At 39.4% G+C, this 24966-nt stretch overlaps 2 protein-coding genes across 5 annotated transcripts in view; one reads left to right on the top strand and one right to left on the bottom strand.

The window, feature by feature from the left end:
- tspan4a (tetraspanin 4a) overlaps positions 1–962 on the top strand; it is a 113256-nt gene extending 112294 nt beyond the window's left edge. For all 4 annotated transcript variants that reach the window (XM_088413806.1, XM_088413804.1, XM_088413805.1 and 1 more), the window contains one exon: positions 466–962. In XM_088413806.1, the coding sequence (XP_088269932.1) occupies positions 466–534 (69 nt within the window). In that variant the 3' untranslated portion in view covers positions 535–962. The remainder of the gene's footprint in view (positions 1–465) is intronic.
- A 15819-nt stretch (positions 963–16781) lies between these two features.
- Positions 16782–24966, bottom strand: part of ddb1 (damage-specific DNA binding protein 1) — a 33270-nt gene continuing 25085 nt past the window's right edge. The window contains exons 22-27 of the mRNA XM_088413558.1: positions 24129–24299; positions 21903–22012; positions 21187–21356; positions 19668–19770; positions 18600–18723; positions 16782–17365 (exon numbers count right to left, since the gene is read on the bottom strand). Of these exons, the coding sequence (XP_088269684.1) occupies positions 17282–17365; positions 18600–18723; positions 19668–19770; positions 21187–21356; positions 21903–22012; positions 24129–24299 (762 nt within the window). The 3' untranslated portion in view covers positions 16782–17281. The remainder of the gene's footprint in view (positions 17366–18599; positions 18724–19667; positions 19771–21186; positions 21357–21902; positions 22013–24128; positions 24300–24966) is intronic.

The raw sequence follows: 24966 nt of genomic DNA, 5'->3' as shown, positions 1-24966 counted from the left end.
AGTCACTATTTGACATATGAATCATGTCGTACAATTGTATCAACATTTAATGCATTGCTAGAAGGAACAACTCTATTCTATAAAAGTCGTCCAGTGGAAGTGGTTTGCGTGAGTTTCAAAATACAAGCAATTGATGAATTTTGTTAAGTATGAAATATCTTTTACCATGTTTCCTATCTGCCCTTTTATGTATTATTGCCTATTTTAATTATCTATTTTCTGAGACTTGTTCAAAGAAACACAAACGATGATCATGAGGGCATTCAATTTGACCAAATGGCAATGGGAATCTATTTTTAAAATAGTATATGTTTATCATGAAAAGTGAGGCGGTCTGAGTCATGAAACACCAAAGTTGAAGATAAATCAGTTACGGTCTTGAATGAGCTGGTCATTGAGTGTGTGTTAATCGCAATATGAATTAAATATGAATTAGCAAAAAGAACCTTGTTTGGTGTTTTCCAGATCCTGGGCCTGGTGTTTTCCATGACCATGTTCTGTCAAGCCGTCAAAGTGGAAACCTTCTACGCCTAACACTCAATCCCGCCGTCCCTGAGCACATCTGCAACGTCCCTACTCTAAAGAGGGATAGAAGCAATTTTCCTCCTACCGACATATGCTCTTCATTCTGACCTTTCCCATCTGGTGACATTTCGTCAGGAAAGTTGCCGCTCCGCATCTTATCCGCTCACTTTCAAACAAGCACAGTCTCAGTGTTAATGCATTTCCTATGATTTGCTGTGTCAAATACTAATTTCTGTGATCCCTTTTACCTTGCTGTATAACGAACACATGGTAAGCAGTGTAACCTTTTTTTTTTTAAATGTACGTATTTGTTTTAAATTATTTTCTGTTTATGTGTTTTCAAAATGAGAGGCTCACTTAGGAAAGTGCACTGGTGAAGTGTTGCTGCAAGTGCATGTCCCCTGCGATGGTGTGTATTAAATGTTTTGATCTATTGAGCAGTCAGTGTGTCATTGTGCATCACAAAATGCTTGAGGCTTCTCAAGTGTAAGCTGGTTGTATTCATGTCGAAAATCCTTTATGAGGCAAAGACTAGTGCTGGTGTAAACAGGAAAATATAACAATGTAGTCCATTTAGCACCTAAAATAACTCCTCGGCTGTACTGATTGAAACAGAGCATTGTGTGGTGGATTTACGTGAGATGGGAGAATCGCACCATCCCCACTACAAACATTCTCACAGGTATTTAAATTCTGAAGCGGGATGCATTCAAATGGCCCCAGGCTATTTTCCCTCCAGCTCCGATAAGAGCTCCAATGACAAAGAGTATTCTGGAGTCTTGGAAGCCTACTTCAGGTCTTTTGCGTAACCTCGAATTCTTACTTTTTATCATGGGCTGTCGATTCTAATGCATACTTAAAACACACTTGAGACACACCAAAGGAATTTTTCCAAAAGCTTTGTGTTCATACTCAACTAACAGTTAGTTACTGCAGTTTTTGCTGTTTTGGAAGCTCCCTTGAGCAAAAATCACAGTCACAAGGCCTCTGTGTACCATTATAAAGCCTTCCCTTAATTGAATTATTCACATTTGCTGTGAGCTACATGTATTCAGAAGCAATACCAAAGCATTCTATCCCAATGAGACAGTAGAAGGGTGTGTTCAAGTTAAGTATTTTGATGAACCCATAAATCCCGGATAAGCGGCAAAAGAAAATGGATGGATGGACCTAGCGTAACCTAACCTCACGGGGCAATACAGGCCACTTATTTTTGGCTCGCACGGTTGTTCACACTTCTTCCGTACAGCTAAAGAGCAATCAAAACACAGCAGAGATATTCTAAATCCTAAACAATTCCGAAGAACTAGAATGATATTCACAAGTCCAGTTCATTCCCTTTATGCCCAACTCTGACTGAAATAGATAGCTGTCTGCTTAGCATCAGGCAATCGCAGTATGGATAGGCCCCCTGGGTGTTCATTATGAGCTGGTGCAGCGGCAAACTGATTGGCTTAAAGTGACAGAATAGTGTGAAAGTATTAAGACTTCTGATAGGCCCTCTCTTGACACACACCCCAATTAAAGGCATAGTGATGAATATGCTGGTCAAGTCATGCCAAGAATGTTAAGTCATTGATAGAAAAATCAACAAATTGGGATTTTGTGTGTGTGTTTGTTTAAATTGCTTTGTTTGTGTGTGAGGCCCAGCCCAAGCAAGCCCGTTGGTAAAGGTGGAACTGCGCACAAAGTGTCCATATAGTTTCACCAATATAAAGAGTTTAAATGGCAAACATATTTTGCAGTCAACAGGTATCTTTCAGGAGCTTAACACTCAACAAGTGTGAACAATCCCAAAACAACTGCTTAATAGAGAAGCAAAGCTCACGAAGCATGAATCAAACAGATGCTGGAACTTGCCTTTTTTTTTTCTTGGGCAGTCTCAGCTCACTAACTCTCATATTGTGTGAATGTAAACAACGAACCTCTGTGGGTTTGATGAACGGTGGAGATGCTCCAATAAGGAAATTCACTTTATGTGACCAGCCTTTAAAAGATTCCCGTCCCAAAGTCTCATAGCACCTACTGTACCTTATGAAAGAAGAAATGAAAACGATAATGAAAAGGACACCTCGCACCCTCCAGCTTGTGAATCTCCACTCCAGAACAAAGGAGCCAGGCATTTGGTCTGTCAGCTATAAAGAGGAATAAACAGAATACCTTTGAGGGTAAGTAGGAAGGACTGCAAATGAGTTTGACTTCATTGTTGACCTTATAAATAGTGCAAAGACTTTACAAAGCGCATGTGCTAAATGTGTGTGAATGCTCAGAGATGTTGTCTCGGCCAAAATACGAGGGAAACTGGAATCTAATGCTCGTCAGTATATCACATAGATAAAGAGTCCAACAACCATTCAGGAATAATATCCCTCCACAAAGGTTGCTGGTACGCTACCTGATGTCACTGGCTAGCACTCACAAGATATCTCTCCATGGGTCCTTCCAGAATTGGAGACGGTTTACATCCCACCCATCAAATTTTAAATAATCCGCATACAAAATACTAAAACATGCAGATTCTGAGTAAATGTACTTGTCCTGAGAATCTTTTAAATAATACACAAAGTACTAAAACATGCATTTTCCGAGTAAATATACTTGTGTATATGTGTATATGTGTATATATATATATATATATATATATATATATATATATATATATATATATATATATATATATATATATATATATATATATATATATATATATTTAATCGCAAACAAGTGGGAACATTTGCTTCAATAAACATAACATTTCAAATCATAATTATTAGTCGACATGATGCGACATGAACAATAGGATAGGTACAAAAACAGTTTGAAGTTAGAATATTTCTCCTGTCTAGAATTAGCCAACTCTATTGGTACAGACCGTCAATATACAGTTGATTTGCACAAATGCAGTCTGCGGCCAAAATTCCAGGTCCCCATTCAAATCTTGGAATGCCGATCAGTACATCCCAAGCATCATGCTTACAATATGCTAGAATTTTGGTAAGAGCTGAAAAAAAAAAACAAAAAAAAACATAGTCAGCACGTTCTACAGCGTTCTTGATGTGCCATGGAATTCTTCAAATGTAATACATGTCAGGGCACCGTAAGGTTTGGAAACACTGCGTCCACATAAATAGAATGTGCCAAATTATGCATTTCTTCTTTCGATTTTCTCTCAAAATTTGAGTAAATGTGAGGTCATCAGCATTGCCAGTCGGAGTATTTGTTGGCATGGCCCATGTCTCGCTAATTATTGTCCCATCGACGCAGCATTGCCAAATTGCCACATTGAAAGTTTTCCGTTCCCGTCTAAAGGTTAGTGCCTGTTTGTGAGGCTCTTTGGTCATCAAATTGCTCCTACAGGAACCGTTTTTGAAAAACCACATGGTAGAAAATGTGATAGTATCATCTCTGATGTGAAAACAGAAGTCCAATAGCAGGTGTTCATACAATACAAATCTGGGGAGCTACACTAGAGCACAGCATCGACAAAAGTATTCAGCTTTACCCATACTGAAATCAGGTTGAACAAAGGCTTCAAACGGGACATTATTGGTCACGACAACCTAAAGTCAGTTGGGCAACAAAACGATATGCTTACAAAACCTGCAAAGCTTGAGCCGTCAAATGCCGATCGCTTCATATTTGTCAAAATGGTACCTGAAAGGAAATTGAAAAAGCGAGCGTATAGAGACTTTTGGGACACCCTTTTTTGTCCTGCGGTTTTCCATACGCACTATCAAAAATGGATGGAGTTCCCGGAATGACGGCGCTGCTTTTACACAGACTGCAGACGTTTGTCCGCATGTGTGCACCGATTCCAACTGTGGCACAAGAGTTCCCGTTGACTCCATTAGTCGGGACATGTGGTTAGTACACTTATAACACAGAAAAGTTCCTCCAAACCCCAGAGTCTCCTCTCATCCCCCTGTTGCCTCTCCAATTCACCTCATCGCTTCACCAAATCTCTGTATCCTTTCCTCTCACCTAATACATTATTCATTCCCATGTTCACTGGCTTTCTCCCATCTTGTGCTTGATCAATAAAACATACCTGTGTGCTTGTTCCATCACCTTTCCATCTTCTTGCCTTCTTCCTAAAGCCAAACAGTGGGCCATGTATTGCAGATAAAACAGCATTGATGGTCCTTTCAGCGTGGGAGAAATTGACTACGTTTTTAGGTCAGCTCGCCCTTACATGAACTGGGTCTTGAATTTGGGTGCGTATTGCCAGTCGTTTTAAAACAAATCCACTGAAGGTTTCATCTTCTGTGTGCAGTCCAGAGAGCCTCAAACACACCCTGCACTTCTCCGTTTTATGCTCTCGTTTGAGAAAATAAAGTTCATTTGAGGGCACTGAAGCGCCCACAGGTATCTGAGAATCTAGCAGAAAAAAAGCACATTGGGGCATCACTGGGGCCATCGAAAGTAAAGGACAAACGGGGTTATTCTTCTAAAATGTGCAGACTTCTTTTGCGCTGTTAAGTAAACTTCTGTGAGACGTGGAATCTCACATGAGCAACCAAGCATCAGGAAGATTTGATACTGTAGAGTGGCAGCAGGTGCAATTGGTACCTGGGCCTTCACTATACCTGACTAATCTACATTCAAAAGAAGCACATTCACATTGTAAATATACAGTAGAACCCATCAATATATACAAAAACTCACAAATGTGCCACCTACATCATCTGTAACGGTTTAAGGTCAATATTTATTGAATCACCACTGATAATTACTAGGGATGGGATGGAATCTCGTGCAATGAGATCAGGACTCCACAAGAGTTTTTGTTCCTGCACAGCATCCTTTTTCTTTTGGCTGTTTCTTGGCAATGGAGTACAAAGGAGACAACACTGCTTGTTAAGGCTATGAAAGTAAAACATGCCGCCAACTGTGATGAGACAGAATCAACATTAAGATGTCAGACGAACGTGAAAATAAACGTTACCATACGGAATGATGTATGTACACAAAGGCTTTTATTTTGAAGAATCTCGTGACGCAAGCTGATTTTATACCGCACAACCTGTTGCTACAAGAGAGTCACGACTCAATAAAAACAACACAACCTTGACCGGAACTCACAATTAATCACCAATTCAGAGCGCTAAAAAAAAAAAAAACAACAACTTCATTGCGCCAGCGTTTTATTGTATGTTGCCTGTTCCCAGTTTTTAGCGCAACCTCTAGCGTAAATTAACCGCTAGCTGGCGAGAGCACTTTGATTACCTTTCAACGACAGATTAATAGACACGAATTATTCACCTTGATGCTGACAGCCCGACAGTTGCAGTTCGTACAAACTAGGCAGACTCAAATATTTATGCTGTGGTGTTGACATCACTTCATCGCAACCAAAAATGCATAGGGAGAGACTTCAATCTAAAATCTCACTCTAAAGTTATCTAAAAAAAAAAATGTTGATCAAGAAGTCGGTCGTTCATAATTATAAGATAAGACAAAAACTGCACGCATTTGGTCAGGCAACTATTCAGTATGAGGAAAGATCTCGAGTGTAGCTGACATATTTACATATGCACACGAGATCGATTTTGTTGCAGCCTGATCTGTAAGAGGAAAACGTTTTAATGAATGAAAGATTTGGTAGGCATTATTTCATATTGCAAATTCTACAAAAATCTCGACTGATCTCATTCTCATGGATTCAGTCTCATTTTTACACATTTTCTCACGTTTTTACACTGTTTACATCACATAACCATGGTAACTGAGACAAAATCAGGAATGTGTGAATGTGCCTTTTTGTATTTGTGAGACAACATAGAAACCATATATGGACACGTAAGCTTGAGATGGATGGTGTCCGCTTCATAGATCAGTGATCTCCGTCGCTGACTGTGTGGAGATGTGATAACATTTCTCTATGAAGGTACAGTTCCAGTCAAAAGTTTGGAAACACTTTGTTTCTAAAGGGTTTCCTTTTATCCTCATTTAATAATTTCCGGACAATCATCATGGAGAAAAGTATTTCATAATTCAGATTCTTTTAAGTAGGCACCTTTTGTCCAGGTGGTAAGAACTTCACACTGGGTTTTTTTCTCAGTCAGCTTTACAATGTGGACGGTGCTCTCTGACCTTGAGTGACTTTCATTTTACAGCTGTGCATTTTTAAAAGTTAATATCTTGAATTTCTCGATCGAATTTGAAGTTGTTTCTAAACTTTTGACTGGTACTGTTACTTTGCATGCCTTGCAGCTTGAGCAAATTAGTTTTTCCGCCATGTTAAGGACCATCAGCTCACCTCTCACGCATGACATTTGAAGTGAATGAGAGGCGCCGCTTCATTTGATGGCACAAGTCAAATCAAAACATCTTTTTTTTTTTTTAATGTGTCATTCTTCCATGTAAAACTTGGTTTAGTCTGCCTATGTACAGAGTCAGACAGCACATTGGGCTAAAATTGTGTTAGGCATGAAAATTTAGCCCCTGGTCTCCCAGCTGACTTGTAGACATCCTGGGATTCCCCTCAAAGAGTGGATGGGGAGAGGAGAGCCCTAGATCAAAGGAAGATGGATGTTAAATGTAAATTTTTGTATGGACGGATGGATTGCATTAAAGTTAAATGTCAACGCGTCAACTGACATGGTAAAAAAGAAGTCAGACAAAAAAAAAGAACGTCAATCGAAAAAAATACAAAAAAACAAACACTGTGTTGTTTTACATCAGAGGCTGCTCTTCGAGGTAAAGATTAGCAAGTTGTAATGACCATGCTTCAGGGGGGAACTTCAAAATAAAAGCATACCAAGACCAGTTGTGTCATAAATTACTCGTTATGGTACAGTTTATTTAGAAGCAAGGACTGGCCTTCTCTCAACGTTTGGCTGCTATACTATACTTGAAAAAATCTTTATAATATAACTCTTTATTTATTGATATCACTTTAAAAAAAAGAAGCTATATTCTTCAGTTAATTTGGCTGCTACCCAGAGGTTACTAGTTTGTCATTGGTGGTTGGCTGCTGGAAACGTAGATCTTAAGGCAACGAAGTTTGGGCAACCCAAGTTGTCGGTAGACGCAACCTGCTCAATGTGAAATTGTGTCTGTGGGAACCATAAGACCAACAAAATCCAGAAGGCCCAGCTGAGTATATTGTTTCAGTGGTGAGACAAGCAGCATGCCTGCCACAGGAGCTGTCCCTCCAGTTCTACATGACAGCTATTGACTCTCTGCTGGACTCATCTGTCATAGCCCAGTTTGCAGCTGCCTCAAAAAGGACAGCATTGGCCTGCAAATGCAGTAGAACCAGCACATCGGAACACTGGCTATGCATTTGCTATCATATTATTATGGCTTGTATCACTAACATATCGCTACATGTAAATACTTTCTCCCTTCAGATATTTTCTATGTGCAATGCATGCAACGTAATGATCTGAAATAAATTCTATGCCTGCTTTTGCTACCATTGTTTTCTTATTAGAAACCCATCTGTACCATATATAACGTAGTTTAATAATTCATGTTGGTAGGTACACATCAATATATTTGACATTTTGCAATGGTAATAGGTCGCTATTGAAATGACACAGTCAAATAAAAATACCGAAACATGCTGGCGAGTGCGGCTTTAAATCTGCATCATTTCTGAAAACACCAAGCACTAAAAGTTCTAAAGAGGCGTGTTGACTTGGCAAGAACTTATGGTAGCATTTTCCTGCAATAGCTTATTGATATTAACATAGTGCTGAAGCTGCTCAGTTTCACCGCCTTTGCAGCTAAGAATAATAAGCATCCCCTTTGTTAGTTCCAGAAGGGCAAATTGCATTTATTGCTCTCTTAAAGAACATGAACATGCTACTCTCACACCCTCACACACACACAAAGCATATAATCTCATCTACTTGTACAGGATCCATGCAGTAATGGAGTAATGTGAGCATGCTACACATGAGCGAGCGCCCTGAGCAGCGCTTTGCTCAAGGGCATATCGACATTGCTCGAGATGCAAATTGGTTACTGCCCAATAAGTAGTCCTAATTTCCCATCCCTCCATTTTCCATCCTGCTAACCCTGTTATGGGTGACAGGGATTTGGACCCCATCCCAGCTGACTGGTAAAGCGAACGGCAAAACGCACCTCGGATTGGCCGCCGCCAGTCGGTCAGGCAGACAGCACATACAGAGATAGACAACTATTCGCACTCAAATTAACAAGGTTGCTTCGATGGGAGCTGAAGCTACCCTGAATGGAAATCGGGAGAGCAAACCGCTGTGACCATAACATTTCCCCATCTACATTTTGATGTAAAATGGTGGAAAATATGTAAGTTATTTATGCATGATAGCTTTTGGATGAGATTAGCATGGCTGGACATGGCTATAAGAGTAAGCCTGCCTTATCAGACACATCCCTCCAAGTGTGTATTTTTTTTTTTTTAAATATTCATCTACCAATGTAGGGCACATTATGAATTTGAATATTTTATGCCAAGCATCAAAACTACAGTGAGATTACGTGATAAGAGGCGTAACGCTATCAACACCATATCATGGAAAAGACTGCATGTGTCGTGGTATCTTTGGTGAGAATGAATTTCACAGGAAAACATCTCTCTGAAGTTTAAAAGACAGACAATACAATCAAGCGTCTTCCCCTTTTGACACTTGTGACGGATTGTCCTGTAATAGTGCCGTATAAGTATAATTTTGACCCAGTTTGGTTTGGATAAAATCCAAAATGATTGATTGAAGATGTACAATCATTGCACATTCACACTTAAATAAAAGCTCCAAATTTATCACGACATTTCAGGTTCATGATGAGGGCAAGTAAACTTCTGACCACAGCTGTGCCTGGCGCAGAGATGTGCTGTAAAATGAGTCAAAACTCAAATGCTTCAGAAAGTGAATCCCTGTACAATAATAAATCATGTGACTGAAAGTGGCACCTGCGCTGTTGCCAAATGCATTAAGCATGCCGCTTATACACATTTTTGTTCCTGGGGGAAAATACATAGTTCATTTGAGGACATGATTCTGCGAATCTGTGACAATAACAGGAGCTCTGCTGAGGCAAGGTGTAGTCAGTTGGCGAAAATATACAAATGTATGCAAATGATTTTTGACAATCTACAGGTGGAATGGACTTGGATCAGTGGTTTCTCACAGGGAGGTCAGAACTTCTCAGCAGCTCACAGGAGGAATAAATAATATCGACCATGACTTGAAAAAAAAAGTGGGTTGTTTATTTATTTTTTAAATCATGCATGTTTATCTAGCTCACATTTGGCACTTTTAGCAACACAGTGTCAAAACTATAAAACTGCAATGTCACATAGCTTTTAATTTGTCCAGTTTATTTCTTTGTTCAATTTCACATCAAAGGAAAAAGATATATATATTTTCCCCGCTGGATGAGAAACTAGTACACCATGCATCAGGTGCATAAACAAATATGAACTTCACACAAAACAAAACCATAAATCAATAAATTACTCTGCAAATCAATAAAACTTGTTTTTGCGTCACAGACAAGTGCAGACGTGAGATGCAAGACATGGCAAGTTGCACTCCATAGGAGTTTCAAGTTCATTTTAGGAAATGCCCAAGCATCCCTATATGGAATCCTACCAATTAGCTTGGTTATTATTTTTAAATGTATGTCCTTTTTAAGCATGCTAGAGAAGTGTGTTAACACAATTTGTTGGATTTTAATATTTTAACAAGAACATTTCCAACCGTCCCCTTCATGGTTTGTTCCGCCCAATCTCACACCCTATTTTCACAGTTGAATAAACTGAGCTTTATTTGGTTTCCTGATACCAGTAAGTTACCGAACATTCTGTTTGGCTTATTTTTATTTTGTTAAGGTAGGTGTGAGCTGATTTTCACATAGCTAGGAAACAACTCAGGCGGTAAGAGACAGCACCGCTGTCCTCTGTTAGAATTGGAATGGCCTTATGCCCTGGGCGTATGTTAATATCAAAGCCAAGGTGCTAACTGCTTGGATGGCCAAAACCCAAAAAATGTTATGCTTCTCTTTCATAAATCTGGAAATGAAATTGTGTTCAATTGTATAATACCATGACATTTCTCTTGCCTGGACACAAGATCAGCACCAGCATCTTATCCAGGAATCTCCCGTGCCACTAAAGTAATTTTCGCAAAATACTAAATTCTCTTTCTGCAACAAAACATTGGCTATCTCAAGAGGTGAGCTTATCTAAGTGCATGGCAATTACTTGCTTCAGTTTTCCGAGTTACAGAAATGTCTTCAATTTCAGAGAGATCAATTGTAGCCAACGATGGCCAAGTAGAGAGTAGTTCTGAGTGCCACTGAAATCCTGAAACTGACCCCACAAATCCCCAGATTTCGACATAACCCAGGTTAAGAGCCTCCATTTTACTGGCTGTTGTTTGTTGTTGTTTTTGTTTCACTGTTCACAGAACGGCGGCTCATTATGCTTTATTTTATGTTGGGGTGCATGGTTTTTTTTTTTGCAACCGAGGAGTTTGAAATACTCTGGGATTGGATTGTGATAGGAGAACAAACCCAGAACGAAAAACAATAACAGGAATACAAAATATTATGTTTGACTGTACGACCACAATAACGCCACGTAGGCATCATGGCGCCTGTGAAAAAGGCACACAACAATAAGAGGACACACAGGAGCTGTCTCGTTTGCTCTGTCGCATATAGAAACGTGCCCACACTCACCACCTACCACTCTTTGAAAGCTAAACCCTGTTTTCAATCTTTAATCTTACTTTACAATACAAGTTGTTACATAACCGCTTACAATGTCCATTGTTCATCAGCAATAACATAAAACACAAGTACGATATTCAACACACTTTACTGCAAAGCAAATGATTCAAGATAGAACCACGAACATGACATTTAAGCCCTGTGCTCTGTAAAGAGTGAATTTCCACTTGCCAGAGAAGAATCTGAACCAAAGGACTTCAAGGCATTTTTCTCTCATTTCCACACTGCAAGTAAAATAATCCACCTACACGTCAAAATCAATACACTGGTCAAAGTTACCACATAACCCAGAATTTAAGTACTGTAGTTTGAGCCTTGAAAATCAATTTTGATGTGTTATATGTTTTATACTGTAGCAGTGATTTCCAACCAGGATGATATCCAGTGAGCAGTCAATGATCATCATGGAGGCAGAGGAAAATGAATTTGATGACTTTGAAAACATTAGAAATACATAATTGCTTATCTATCTGTGCCAAACATACAGAATAGCTATAGTGGCAAGCAGAACAATTAAATGCCTACCATTAGATGATAAATGGGATAATTAGTCCATGTAACCACCTGTTGCCATTAACATGCAAGTTGTGTTCAATTAGACAGGCTCATGTAGATTTCACACAAAGTCCATTTGTTTGTGAAGGGAGGCCAGAGCACCCTAATGTTGTTATTGGGGTGATGATGTGCCATGACATTTGTTTTAATGTAAACAAATGGCCTGGCTCAATAAGGTTTGTGAACCGCTGCTCTTGGTCAATCGTGAACATGAACCCAAGATACTTGAACTCCTCCACTCGGGGCAGGACCTCATCCCCGACCCGGAGAGGGCACTTTTCCAACTGAGGACCATGGTTTTGGAGGTGTCGATCTTCATCCCAGCCGCTTCACACTCGCTTGCAAACTGCTCCAGTGAAGGTCTTGAAGGTCACTGCCTGAAGAAGCACCACATCAACCGCAAATAGCAGAGATGCAATACTGAGACTTCCAAAATGGACCCCCTTAACGCTTTGGCTGTGCCAAGGGAGTCTGGCCATCGAGGCAATGAACAGAATCTATAACAAAGGGAGACTATAACGGATTCAACTTACTGCCGTGTGGCAATGCGGACCAAACTCTGACATCAGTGGAGCAGGGACGGAACAGCCCGTATCGGGGGGTTTGTGACCCTGTACTCCTGAAGCAACCTGCACAGAACTCCCGAGAGACACGGTCAAACGCCTTTTCCAAATCCACAAAGCACATGTAAACTCCCGTTGATACACTGAGAGTTGATACACTGTTCCACGGGATGAAAACCACACTTCTCCTACTGAATCCAAGGTTTGACGTTCTGAACAACTTTGCTAGGCCCTGGCACATGCAAATTGTCGATGGAGAAGGTAGCCTAATAAAATCTCTTCGAGGGCGCCACTGAACAAACAACAAATAATACAATCTGCTCCTTGCTTTAGTCGGTTCCACAGCTGTGGTATTTTGGACCATTTGATATTGGCTGCCATGTGCACTTATAGACAAGATTACAGTATTCACAACAAGCAGATATTCTGTAAATCCAGGATTCACACTAGCACCCTCAGCACTGAAGGAATCCTCTCTACTAATGGCGCCAAAACCACAACAGCGATGAACAGGAGCCTTTGTATTTCCCCTAATCTCAAAATATTGATGTTTTACGGAACATCAGGGATTGGACGTGCCATCGGCACAAAAGGCCGTTGTAATAAATAACATTAATTGGAGTTGTTTTCAACTCGCGTTGCCATGAGCAGCGTAATGAATCATTTGTATTGGGCTCAGAGCACGCGATGAAGCTGAACCAGAATGTCACTTCTTATTTTCTTTTTGTCCAAGTATGTGCCGTGAAAACAATTGCACTGCATCTCAATACAAAAGCAAGAGAAAGCTGCTCTTTGCATTTAATATTGCAACTTTGTTGTTATATGTGTATATACGTGCTGCTGGGGACATGCTCGGGTGTAATCTCTCACCTGGGATTGTCAACTTTAACACGATATGGTATAAAAGGAAATGATTGATAGTGTTACACATTGCTTCTGCATATTTAGTCTCGCTAAGTCGTCACGTTTTGACGGTCTATGTAATATTTTAACTTCCTAGTGTTGGATGCTTTTCCTTTGATAACACAGATCAAAAACGTCAACTCCGGAGTTGGGTTGAAATTTCCCCCAGGGGTTAATATTTCATTACTAACTCCTTTACTAACAATTCCATCAATTTTAAGTGTAATGGTGTTTCCTTACTTCTAACAGCTGACGGGTTCAATAAGGAAATTTGACAAAAAAAAAGAAAAGACTGCATCTGATCTTATTTCATATTTTATCACTTCTGAACCAGAAGATGGAGTGGTTCATCCAAATCCTCCAAACAGCTGAAACACAGTAGTCTTCATCCCCAAATATGCGACAAAACCGTCTACAGAAAAATAAAAAGGCGGTGCCAAGGTCCAGTAGGATGGTAATGATGCGTGTAACTGACATCAAGTCAGCTATTCAGCTGGTCATGCCAGATTTAATACATAAAATCATTTGGAAATGACTAAGGACGGTTTGCCTTTGTCACTGCCATCCCGATGACCGCTGGAACTGTCTATATCGTCTTCTTCAGACAATTTTGCCGGACACATATATGGGGATGAAGACCGCTGTAATTGCCCATTTGTTGACATGATAGTTTTGTTTGGTGGAATGGTAAAACAATTAGCTCACCTGGTTCAAAAGAATGTTGAGAATCAGAATTTAGCTCAAGATAGTCTTCATCCTCAGACGCATTCTCCTCTATTTCAGTGTCAGGATCAATAATACCGTAAATTCCTAAGCCTCTTGGACTGTTACCATTTTGCTTCTGAGTTTGTAAAGGTCTGCCTGACTGAGTGAAATATTGATAGAACTCCCACAGAGAATCTTTTATGCTATCATTCCCCTGTTGGGTGTCTACTGAATATGGTAAAGTTGTTGATTTGGGTGAAAAAGTCAAAAAAAGGTCCAGTTTGACTACTGAATCAAATGAACCCCAACAATATCTTTGTTATATAAACATGTGTTTGGGTGGTGGCAAAAATGTAAGGTTAAAATACTTGAAGTTATTGAAAGACATTTATTTTATATTATTATCGTTGTCTAATAAAGGGCACATATCTCAATTTGTTATTTCCAAATATTTCCAGAAAAAGGGCTAGCAATTCTTTTATGTTTCTTCCTTTTTGATATCAAATAAATAGACTTGGGTAATTGCTTGTTTGTCATTCATAGGGTGAACCGATTGACCGTCACACATTTTCTGGGAACAAAACAAAGTATTTGGAGAGATAAGAGTCACACCTCCAAGAAAGGGTAAACCAAGGTCATATCATTGCGGCAATTGTCGAGCTGGATTTAATTTCAAACAGACATCGCTGAGGTCAAAGGCCTCGCTAGCTTCAAATCACTTCCATGTTTGTTGTCCACTTTCTAAGGTCAGTTTTCAACGTTTCCGATTTATGGTAATGTAATTGGACGCAAAAGTGTATAACTTTAGCTGAGGTCAACTTGCTTCACTGGCAGCAGCCTATTTTCCTGGGAGTGCACATTGTCACAGACATTCTCATTAATTTGCATTTCTTCTTTGAATTCGCTCATTTCACACTTTGAAGTCAGGAGACACGGTACCTTCCGCGTTTCGCATACTTGGAGGAAGCCGAGGAAATGCATTCATTGCAAGAGTGGGTGAAAAGTTGAACTTCACAGAGGTACGCGTGTCAGGGTGAAGACGTTCGACGGCGAGCTAAATTAAACGTGATAAAACAGGAGAGATGTGTGTCCTGGTTTATGATTTTATATTCGTAATTGAAGAGTTTGAATTTGTGCTGGTAGTCATAATTTATCACGCGCAATATTATCGATTTGACTACAGCTGAGTATTTATTCACCATCCTCCATTGTACACACATACGGCACTGCCACACTGCGCTATGGCTGTATGTATACACGGGAGCCGATATTCACTTTATTCGTGTTTTTTACTCAACTATTTTATTTAGCTGTCGAGTCCCATTTGCTGTCAGTTACAACTCCACTTGTATTTACCCTATTTTTATAGACACATTACGAACGGGTAAGGAGTGCGGCTTTACAAAAGTTTATCCCTAAATTCCCAGAAGAGTTTTCACCGAGAGATGGGGATTCAAAGAGTCTGAACAGGAAATTGGTTGAAGATCCACCAGAGCAAAACAAAGGCACACCATTCTGAGGACAAAAATAACTCAGAACTGGCAGGCAACTTCCACTCTCATCATCTGCTTTCACCAATCATGGTAAAATGCAGCAGTGAGAAATAATGATGGAAGGTTATTTATAGCTTTGGTATCTGAAAAACCAGAACATGAAAATTTGACATTAATGAGGAAATACGATCTTTTGCACCGTATTTGCATGACTGGCCATTTTCGTTATACAACATCCAAATCAACTACATTTGGAAAAGTATGTGGATATAGCAGCACTACAAAGATAGTGATGGAGATAGGAAAAAGTGTTATTGCATTTGTTTCCGGTGATGTCTCCAATAAAACATGACCCCTATCACAAACACTAATTTCAGCCTAGATCATTCACGGGTTAATAATAACTCTATCAATATTTCTCAAATAGGGGGGCCCACTCCTGAGTAGGGCATCGGTAGACCCCAGGGAAAATTATTTGCTTTTGCCATGTGAAGTGGAATTGTGATTAAATAAGGATTGCCATCTTTTTTTTTTCCAGGCACTTTGATTCACTTGTTTATTTTTTTTCTGCTTAGACCAGGGCTACCAAACTCATTTCACCTTGCAAGCCTTATGGAGGAAAATCTATTCCCAAGTGGGCTTGACAAATAAAATCATGGTGCAAATTTATATAACGTTAAAAACAACTTCAAATTAGTATTTTTTTATTACTGTCCAAAATAGTAAAAGCACATCACTAATAATCATAAAACAGTAACATTAATAATAATCAAAAACATTACAAATTTGCCATTTATTAAAAAAAAATCAGCTCATTTTTATACTTTACAAAATCATCTTGCGGGCCGGATTAAATCCATTTGCGGGCCAGAACCGGCTAGTGGGCTACATGTTTGACACCAGTGGCTTAGACAAACCTTTATCCTCTCTAAATGCTGTAAAAAAGTAGTTACCTATTGTTAAACATTTTCTTATATATTGCTTTTTCCTTCTTAATGTTAAAAAGTAGAGTTTTACATGTATTTTTATATATATTCTTCTTTATGGTCGGCGTGGCGTTTTCTCGTGACGTTATAATTGAGATGCACTGAATTATTTGGTAAGGGTGAGAGCCCCTTGCTGAGGCTAATCCACAAAGGCAGAAATCTCTTAAACAAAATTTTTTTGGAATTAGATTAGGAAATACATTTAGTTAAAATTGGTTAGATTGCACCCCCCCCCCCCCCCCCACACACACACACACACACACAAAATGCTGTATACTTATCAACTTATCAACAAGTAGGACAGAAATTTGAACACACGGGGGTACCAGTACTAAAGCAATGTTTATTAGAACAAAGAAAACACCACAAAGACAAAATATCTATAAATCTATCCTTTTCCTCTTTTGTTCTTTTGCCTTGAATTACCCCAGACATGTGAAAAGCAGCTATGTTTCAATGATGGCATGAAAAGGACTTGCTAACCTGCTTAAAACAGTCACAAATGTGCTAAAACGGCCTTTTTTAGGGGTGAGAGAAAATGTGTTTTCCCCACTATGGTCACACATTATTCCACACTGACGCAGCCACACACGTTCAGTTGAGCATGTTTTTTTTTTTTTTTTCTCTTCATCGGATGCAATGCTCGGCCCGGAGATTCTTTTCTAACGAAGTTCAATGCCGGTGCACCTTCAAGGACTCAACCCTGACAAACATGCACACATTGCTTATTTATAATTATTTACAATCCTGCAAGGACCAAACATCTTTTCCAATTCAATTCTCCAGTGGAGCATCTTCCCCCGTGTCCGTGGGGCGTGAAATGCTAGTGGATCCTTGTCAGCTCCTCGACAATCTTAATGACCTCGTCCACAGTGGCTTCACGCTTCATGCCGCTGCCGTCATCGATCTGGAATAGATTCACATCAAACAGCGGCTTGTCATACGTGAGACAAAGCTCCGCAATGCTGGTTATGGCATAAACAAACAAGCACGCGGAGACGGCCTTGCTTCATTGCGTTTAGCTAAAAAAAAAATATGATCCGATATTGCTTTCAAAATGAGACGCGTGACAGATGTTTTCATTGGGAGGAAGCGTCCGGTCTCCCGCTCCAACTCGACGAAAACCGCGTTCTAAATCAGAACCACGGCCGGCACACGCATGGGCGACGGGGCGGACGTACACAGTATCTGCTCAGTGACATTCATATTTTAAATGTGAACAGGATAGGAAGTTGAAATTTCAAGTGTGTGTGAATGCTGAGAGATTCCATTACAAAATGCCAAGAAAAGAATTTGGACTGGGGGAGCGGACCATATGCAAACACAATAATAATACGTCACAGCCTATACACACACAGGGACAAAATGAGAACAAGTGGTCAAAGATATATCCCCAAAGTGACAAAAAGTAATAAATAGTAACTTAATAAAACTTAACATGTTAAAAATTTCCTTGGGCAGGACTTTATATATAAAGATGTTACACAATGAGCATTTGATGGGCCTTAAGTTAATATATATGAGAAAAGGTACCCTAAATAATTGTTTATCCTTTAATTACTCAAACATCATTAACATTAGCAAAACAGTACAATCAGCAACACTTCAATTCCCATCCCATTTGGATGCAAAGAAACATTTTATTCCCCCTCAAGCGTAAGCAGTACAGCGGTGACAGCACAGCAATCTGATTGGACACTTAGGACGATAACTTTCATAAGCTTCACCATCACTGCCCCATTATTGCTTTCAATATTTTAAAACCAATTATATACTACTTGGCAGTGGAAAAGCAATCACACCGGCTCTTTCCAAGAGATATTTCAAATTAATACTGTGGTGAGTCAGTGTTTGTGTTGAGTTATCAACTGGAGAAAGGGCAAAACTGAGTCAAAAACGATCTTTTGCAAAAGAGGGAGGGAGAGAGCGTCAAGGTCTTCCGGTTATCTCAGGCTCTCCTCTTCATTTTATTATAAAGATTACAAAGAAGGCTGTTTCACAATAATACCATAAATGGAATTTTTTACGTGTGTGTGTGCCAATAGGTGTGCAGGCAATGCCTTTTCATATGTTAACATATATCTAATTATTCCATCAGTTTGAATGAATTTCTTCTGAAGGCGATGATGATTCTTGCCTACCTGTAGCGTGCTGACAACCTCCTGCATCTTGGCCCTTCCCAGATCCAGGAAACTTTCAATCAGATCCCCGTCAATAAATCCTGTGGCCTGATCAGTCTTTCGCTCGGTGTGGAAGGACCTCCAGGTGCGTCACAGTCAAGGCTAATCAATACAAGGCAGCGTGCTCTGCCTGAAAATGGTGCCGATGGTATAAATAAAGCTGGTTTACTAAAATCATCCTGTTATGTGACAAATAATACAGTGGACATTATCAGGAAGGTGGCGGATGAATGACAACCACTATTAGGGACAGTCATTCTAATAAATTACAATGAAGACTTCATGGTTCAGCATTTAAGGATTCACAAATTTACAGATTTTTTTGGTCCCAAACTATTGACGGAACCAGGAACGCCAAAAGGATGGTCACTATCGAATCTTTTTCATATAAATGATCCTATCCATTACTGGCCCACCAATTAATTTATTCTTAATAATCTACAAAAGTTGAACATAGATTGAAGTGAGGAGGTATAACTCCTCTTGTTTATCATCTTTTATACATGTTTAGCAAAGCAATCTTGTGTTAGCATTAGTGCTAGCGATTACCATTTAAAGCTTTGTTGAGTTTAGTTCACACAAGTAATGGTGCCATTAAAGCTTCAACAATAGTCCATGAGTAAAGTTGAGAGTGGAACTGCCCGTTTTGAGGTCAATTTGCTGCTGTCTGAAATGTTTAACTGAAATCGCTGATCCAAACAACCAATGATTCATAAAGGAAAATTCCTTGCTGCCATTACAACACTTTATACATCTGCAAGAAGGTCCGTGGTGTAAACATGGTTACAGCGGAGTTCAAAGTGGATATTTTTAGTTGACTTATTTTTAAATTTGACACACCGGACTTGGTCAACTTTTCTCCACCCTAGACCTAAACAACACAACACGGCAAGCAGCAGAGGAGCTTTTCATTTGTTATCAACATATTTGCTCTCAGAAGAACATTGAAACATTAGCTATGCTCTTAAATAGGAGGTTGTATAATAGCCCTATATTTTATCGGATGGAAAACATGGACATGAAGGATATAAGCTGTGTTCAATTTTGCCCACACTCTTGATGACTTTGTTGAGGCGGTTCTGAAGATCAAGGAGAAGGCTGTACCATCCCTCAGATAGGGAGGTCACCAGTCCTAAGAAAGACAAGAAAAAGGAAAGAGCAAGCAAACAGTATTTAGAGGACTGACTTCGACTGTCACGTGTCAGTGAAGGTATCACCTTGACAACAAGCATCAAGCAACAAAAAGGCTTCGTTTAGGGAGAAAAAGAACTAGTCACGACTGGTCATGTAATGGAACTCGAAACGTTTTCCATCATAAATAAATGAAATGATCATTAGATGGACAGCATTCCCCATAATGCAACTTTTATGCTTGTATGCCAGAACTACTTTGTATGGAGTGAAAAGTAACATTATTTCATAACATTCAATTATTCATTGTGATTTTCTGTTAAATTTTACAGTTGCCAGGCTTTGAGAGTGTGCAGTCTGTGCTTCTCGGTAGGATAGAAAACACACAAAGTCAGACTTCTACATTATTCTGCTCCACTGGGGGCTTAATCTGCATTGTAACATATACAGCAACTCAAAGATGATGAGAGTGGGACTGAGGTGGAAGATAATCCTGACAGTTTGTGACGCCTCTGATATCACATACTATACTGACTTGGCATATGTGCTTGTAGACTTACAAGAACAGTAAACTCAGCGTGGATTTTAGATTCTTATTATCAATTTGTACACTCACTCCAATAGTGGGATTTGTCCCAATCATTTTAGAGGCTGAAATGTGTGTACGTCTCACACATAGATACCCAAATAATTTATGTTCCTGTGCATTTAATTTCTGTATCGTTTTATCTGTGGGTGCTGCACGTTTCTTTTTTTTTTGTGTTTTAACTCCATTATAGTTTTAAATTGAATACGGCTCAACATTTGAGATTACGATCACACGATATCTTCCTTTAAACAAGTAAACGAGGCAAGTTTACTTTGATTTTGTGTGTGCGTGTTGGCCTTCAGCCCGTTCCCACAAGCATCAGATACATCACAGTCCCAAGAGTTTTCAGGGACGATAAGGCTAAAAGGGTGATTTTTCTTTACAACGCCTAATGGCAGCATTTTTACTCAAGTGTACAAAGCCGGTTCTTCTTTCTGGTTAAACCTTCCTCAGAGACGGAGGGTGTGGAGGAGAAACCGGTCTGTGAGCAGCCTAAAGATTCATCTTACATCTGTTAGTCAACAGTCCAAAACACATTTACCTTTTCATAGATTTAACTCATTCCCTAACAATGACCGCTACAGACGTCAAGTACAGTATGCCGGTCAAAATCAATTTTTACTGGGCTGGCAGCAAATTAATTACCGCTAATTGTCTTTATTTAGAGGTCCTTCGAGACATCGTATTGAATATGACCTCAAGCATCACCTCTACTCTAGGAAACGACAACACGCGGTTTGCAACTTGGCCGCCATTATTGCTTTGGATATAATACAAGCCCACAGACAAAAATGGCAAGTTGAGTTGAATTTGTATGGCCGTGCTCACCAATCATGCCATTGACCGTGCCAAACAGAACAGACCCTTGGGTGGGTGTGGAACTTTCTCCCAAGTTCTGCAACACCAGCGAGCCGTGGCAGAAGACGTTAACAAATTCTCCGAGGTGGAAGAGCCCCACTTCCTGGAGGTGCTGACGCTCCTCGTCTGTGGTGGCCGCACTGAAAGAAAGAATGAGCTGTAATAATCGCTTTTGTTACAGGGAAGACACGTTCAAAAGAGGGCAGAGGGAACGCTGACAATTCCAATGAAGAGAGAAAAAGACAGCCAAAGCAAAAAAAAAAAAGCATTGTCTTGGGTATGTTGGAAGATTGATTAATCTGAAGAAAAACATGAGGGCCAGAGATATGAGAGGCTTTTGTAAAGGTCAGAAAATAGCAATAGAAATGGATAACCAGGTGAAAAGTAGTAGAGAGTTTCAGCAAGAGAGATGATACAAAAGTAAAGGTCAATAAGATTGAGTGCTCAACCTGATGTATTAAGTAGATAACAAGCGGGGGCACAAGTCAGTTCATTTTTCATGCAATAACAGTTGCGTAATCTTAAACGTGTGACAGCGAATCTTCTCACGTGGATGCCTCACAGTAACACAGTAATGAAAAAAATATAAGTTACACAACCGTGGAAAAACGTGCACAAACAAATGTGACGGATAAAAATAAAAGATTAAAATAAATGTGATTATTCTCCCTTATCCAGCTTCTCACCTGTCCTTCTGGCAAACAAACAGATTAAAAGCATTCTCCGCCCCAAGGAAGTTGTCATCGTCCAGGATTTCCACTGCACTCATCCAGTTGGGATTGAAGTCCCGAGCGATCTATAAAACATGTGAGATATGATCTAAGGTAATACCATTAAGTGATGTGCTAATGGAAAAACCTTAACGGCTCGATATCAGGTTTGTCAAGCACAAATCACCTACACTGCTTTTACCTTTTGAAAAGAAAGAGTGCCTTCACATTTTTTTGAAGACAAAAATCAGACAAATAACTGTCATGCTACATAAGACAGTATATTATTGATCATTCTGAAGGCACACAACTTTTGGGCTTTGTTTAATTTCTGTTGCTGTATGTTCCTTTTTTATATAGTTGCCGTCTGGTGGAATCCCTGCACCTCCAATGTCACTATTTTTCAGGTTTAACAAAAAAGAAAAAAGAAAAAAAAAAGTATTTTAGTTGAGTTACCTAACATTCCTGCAATGCTACTGCACTTTTACTGTTACACTCCACTGCAGCTCTTTAATATGAAGGTTCCCCGACACAATCAGCTGCTTTTAGAAACGTCACACAACAAAAGGACAATGAAAGTTCTGAGAAACGCTGAACTGGCAGCCAGCAAGGTAAGAGATTTCACTTTAGTTATATAATCAACATAATCCAATTGCAAAATCAATGCTCATTTTGACCTCCAAGAGCTGGAAAGTCTTTAATACTTCACAAAATCAAACGGCTGTTGCATCATCTTGTCAAGCTCTTTCTCAAAGGTCTAAGTGACATATTCAGCACACCAATGAGCAATAGGTGGAAAAAAAAATCTGAAGATTTTTTTGATTTTTTTTTTTTTTAGGTTTGGGGGCAAATATTTACAGCTATTTAAGTTTACCAAATCACTCAAAAGTATTAAGCCTAACTATTTTCCCTCAAAAAATGAAAAAAATCTCCAAGTGACATAAATTAATGCTACATTTCTGCACCATGATGGATGAGGCAGCATTTGCCAGACAGTTAATTCTTTAAAAAGAGGTAAAATACATGCTACCAAAATTGTTCATGCGTAATAAAAAGAGATGACGTGGGCATGGACCAATAGTATAATTCGTGATAAAACACAAAATGCCCATATGTTGACATATGAGGTTTCTGTTCCAACAGCAAGGTGTGAATGAGCTCCTGAGAGAAAGGCCCTAGCTTCACCAGGTAGTTCAATTTAAACGTTGACAGTATGCATACTTCTAAGTAAGCCATGATTGAGGAGCAGTAGCAGTGGAAAGCGATGCTAAGCGCACTACTTTATACCATGTAGAGGCTGTTCTTTTTTGTGCTGTTGCACATTTTACATCTTGCTGATAATATCTCACACCATTCATTTTACAGAGAAACACATTGCCATCCCATCATGTAAAAGAAACATTAGCAAGCCTGATAAGGACTGACTTGGTCTGAAATATACTCTGGCAAACTATATTGAACCACTAATTTCTAATTTGAGTCTTGGGCAATAAATGTTTGTGGAAACTCCGCCTGAGAGACTGAGCAGCTGTCATCTAATTTGAAAGAAGTAATGTAGCATGATGGGCAACAGTGACTGAGCGGAGACTATGCGAGTTTTCTGCCACCACGGGATGTATGGGATGTAGCTTTTAAAAGTGGAATTGTTTGGATGTATGAGCTCTGCGGTTTCAACATTTACAAAACAGCCTTTGGATGCCTTCTTTCTCTAAAATGCAAATGTGAAAATATTGTCTCTTTTATTTGTTTTAAATGAAAACAATCCTTCCCAAAACAGATCTGTAATTTGGCATGGAGAACTCGTGTAAGAATTGTGTCTTAAGTACGGTATTATCAGAAGCATAACAACCACACGTCCATCATTTGGAGGAAATTAGGTTCATGTTTAATGTATTATATTTTACATTACAGTTTGTATTTGCATCTTGCATACTACTCTGAGCATAGGAGCCCTTCAGTGTGAGATTTGTGTGTGCCTCATTGTACATTCTTTAATCTTTCCATCTCAAATTGATTTTAGTTTGAGTTGCTTGCCAAAAGTCTAGGAGGGATATGTGTATTCTGGAAATGTTCCTGCTGAACAAATAATACATCACAATTGACACAGGCCAAATTAACAAGCACAACAAACAACCCCACTGCGCCCCAATCAGAAGACAAGAGTTTTCAATGCTTTTAAAATTCACGGTGCTGTTGTAGTACCTCCTCAAAGTTGCCCTCCATGGCTTTGTATGCCAGCAACAAGACGGACCTCATCAGATCTCCAACCAAGATAAAATCTCCTTTGGTCTTCAGGTACAGTGCCATGATGTTGTTGTAGTGGTTGCACTCGGTCCGCAGCTCTTTCTCAGCAGTCCACTCATATAGACGTACCTACAGGTAAGCAATTGCATGTTTGATATGTGATATGCCTTCTGGAAAAAAAATAAAATAAAAAAAAAAAAAAATAAAAAAAAAAACATCAGCAAGTTAGGGCTTTTGATTTTTCTGCTAAGAGGCTCTGTTTATGGCTAGAATCCTTTTTGTATATCTATAGTTCAGCAGGGATGAATGAGTGTGGCTTTACGAGCCAGCGCTGTGGGAGTGTTTTCTATCACAATGTGTCAGTGATTTCACCAAACAATCAATACCAGATAAATCTATTTGGAACTCAAGACTTCAAAATGACTGAGGAGGCACTTCCCCCAAGCCATCCCTCTACCTGACATGCACTTGCACCAGTCACAGCCTTGTGGTTGCGGCATCTATTTTTCAGAATTTGGGCTTCATACACTGGCTCTGGTCAGAGTTTAATTACTACTGCATATGAACAAATGGAAAAATGGTCACTTAAACTGCATTCATAATTGCATCTAATTCTAAATGTGTGTGATATGTTCATTATTACTGTAGATTCTCACTAATTTGTAACCCAAGTGTGACAAACCAATAAATATTTGAACAACATTAAGTCGGTGTGAATATAAAAGCATACCTAATTGGTTTAGAAAGGAAATACCCTGGTTTCATAATACACTGAACACCATGATTATTTGGACCT

Source organism: Hippichthys cyanospilos, chromosome 4 (assembly GCF_059441005.1).
Source record: "Hippichthys cyanospilos isolate Australia breed blue-spotted pipefish chromosome 4, RoL_Hcya_1.0, whole genome shotgun sequence".
Taxonomy (NCBI): Eukaryota; Metazoa; Chordata; class Actinopteri; order Syngnathiformes; family Syngnathidae; genus Hippichthys; species Hippichthys cyanospilos.
The sequence above is the reverse complement of the archived record's forward strand: the minus strand, read 5'-3'. Positions and strand labels throughout refer to the sequence as shown.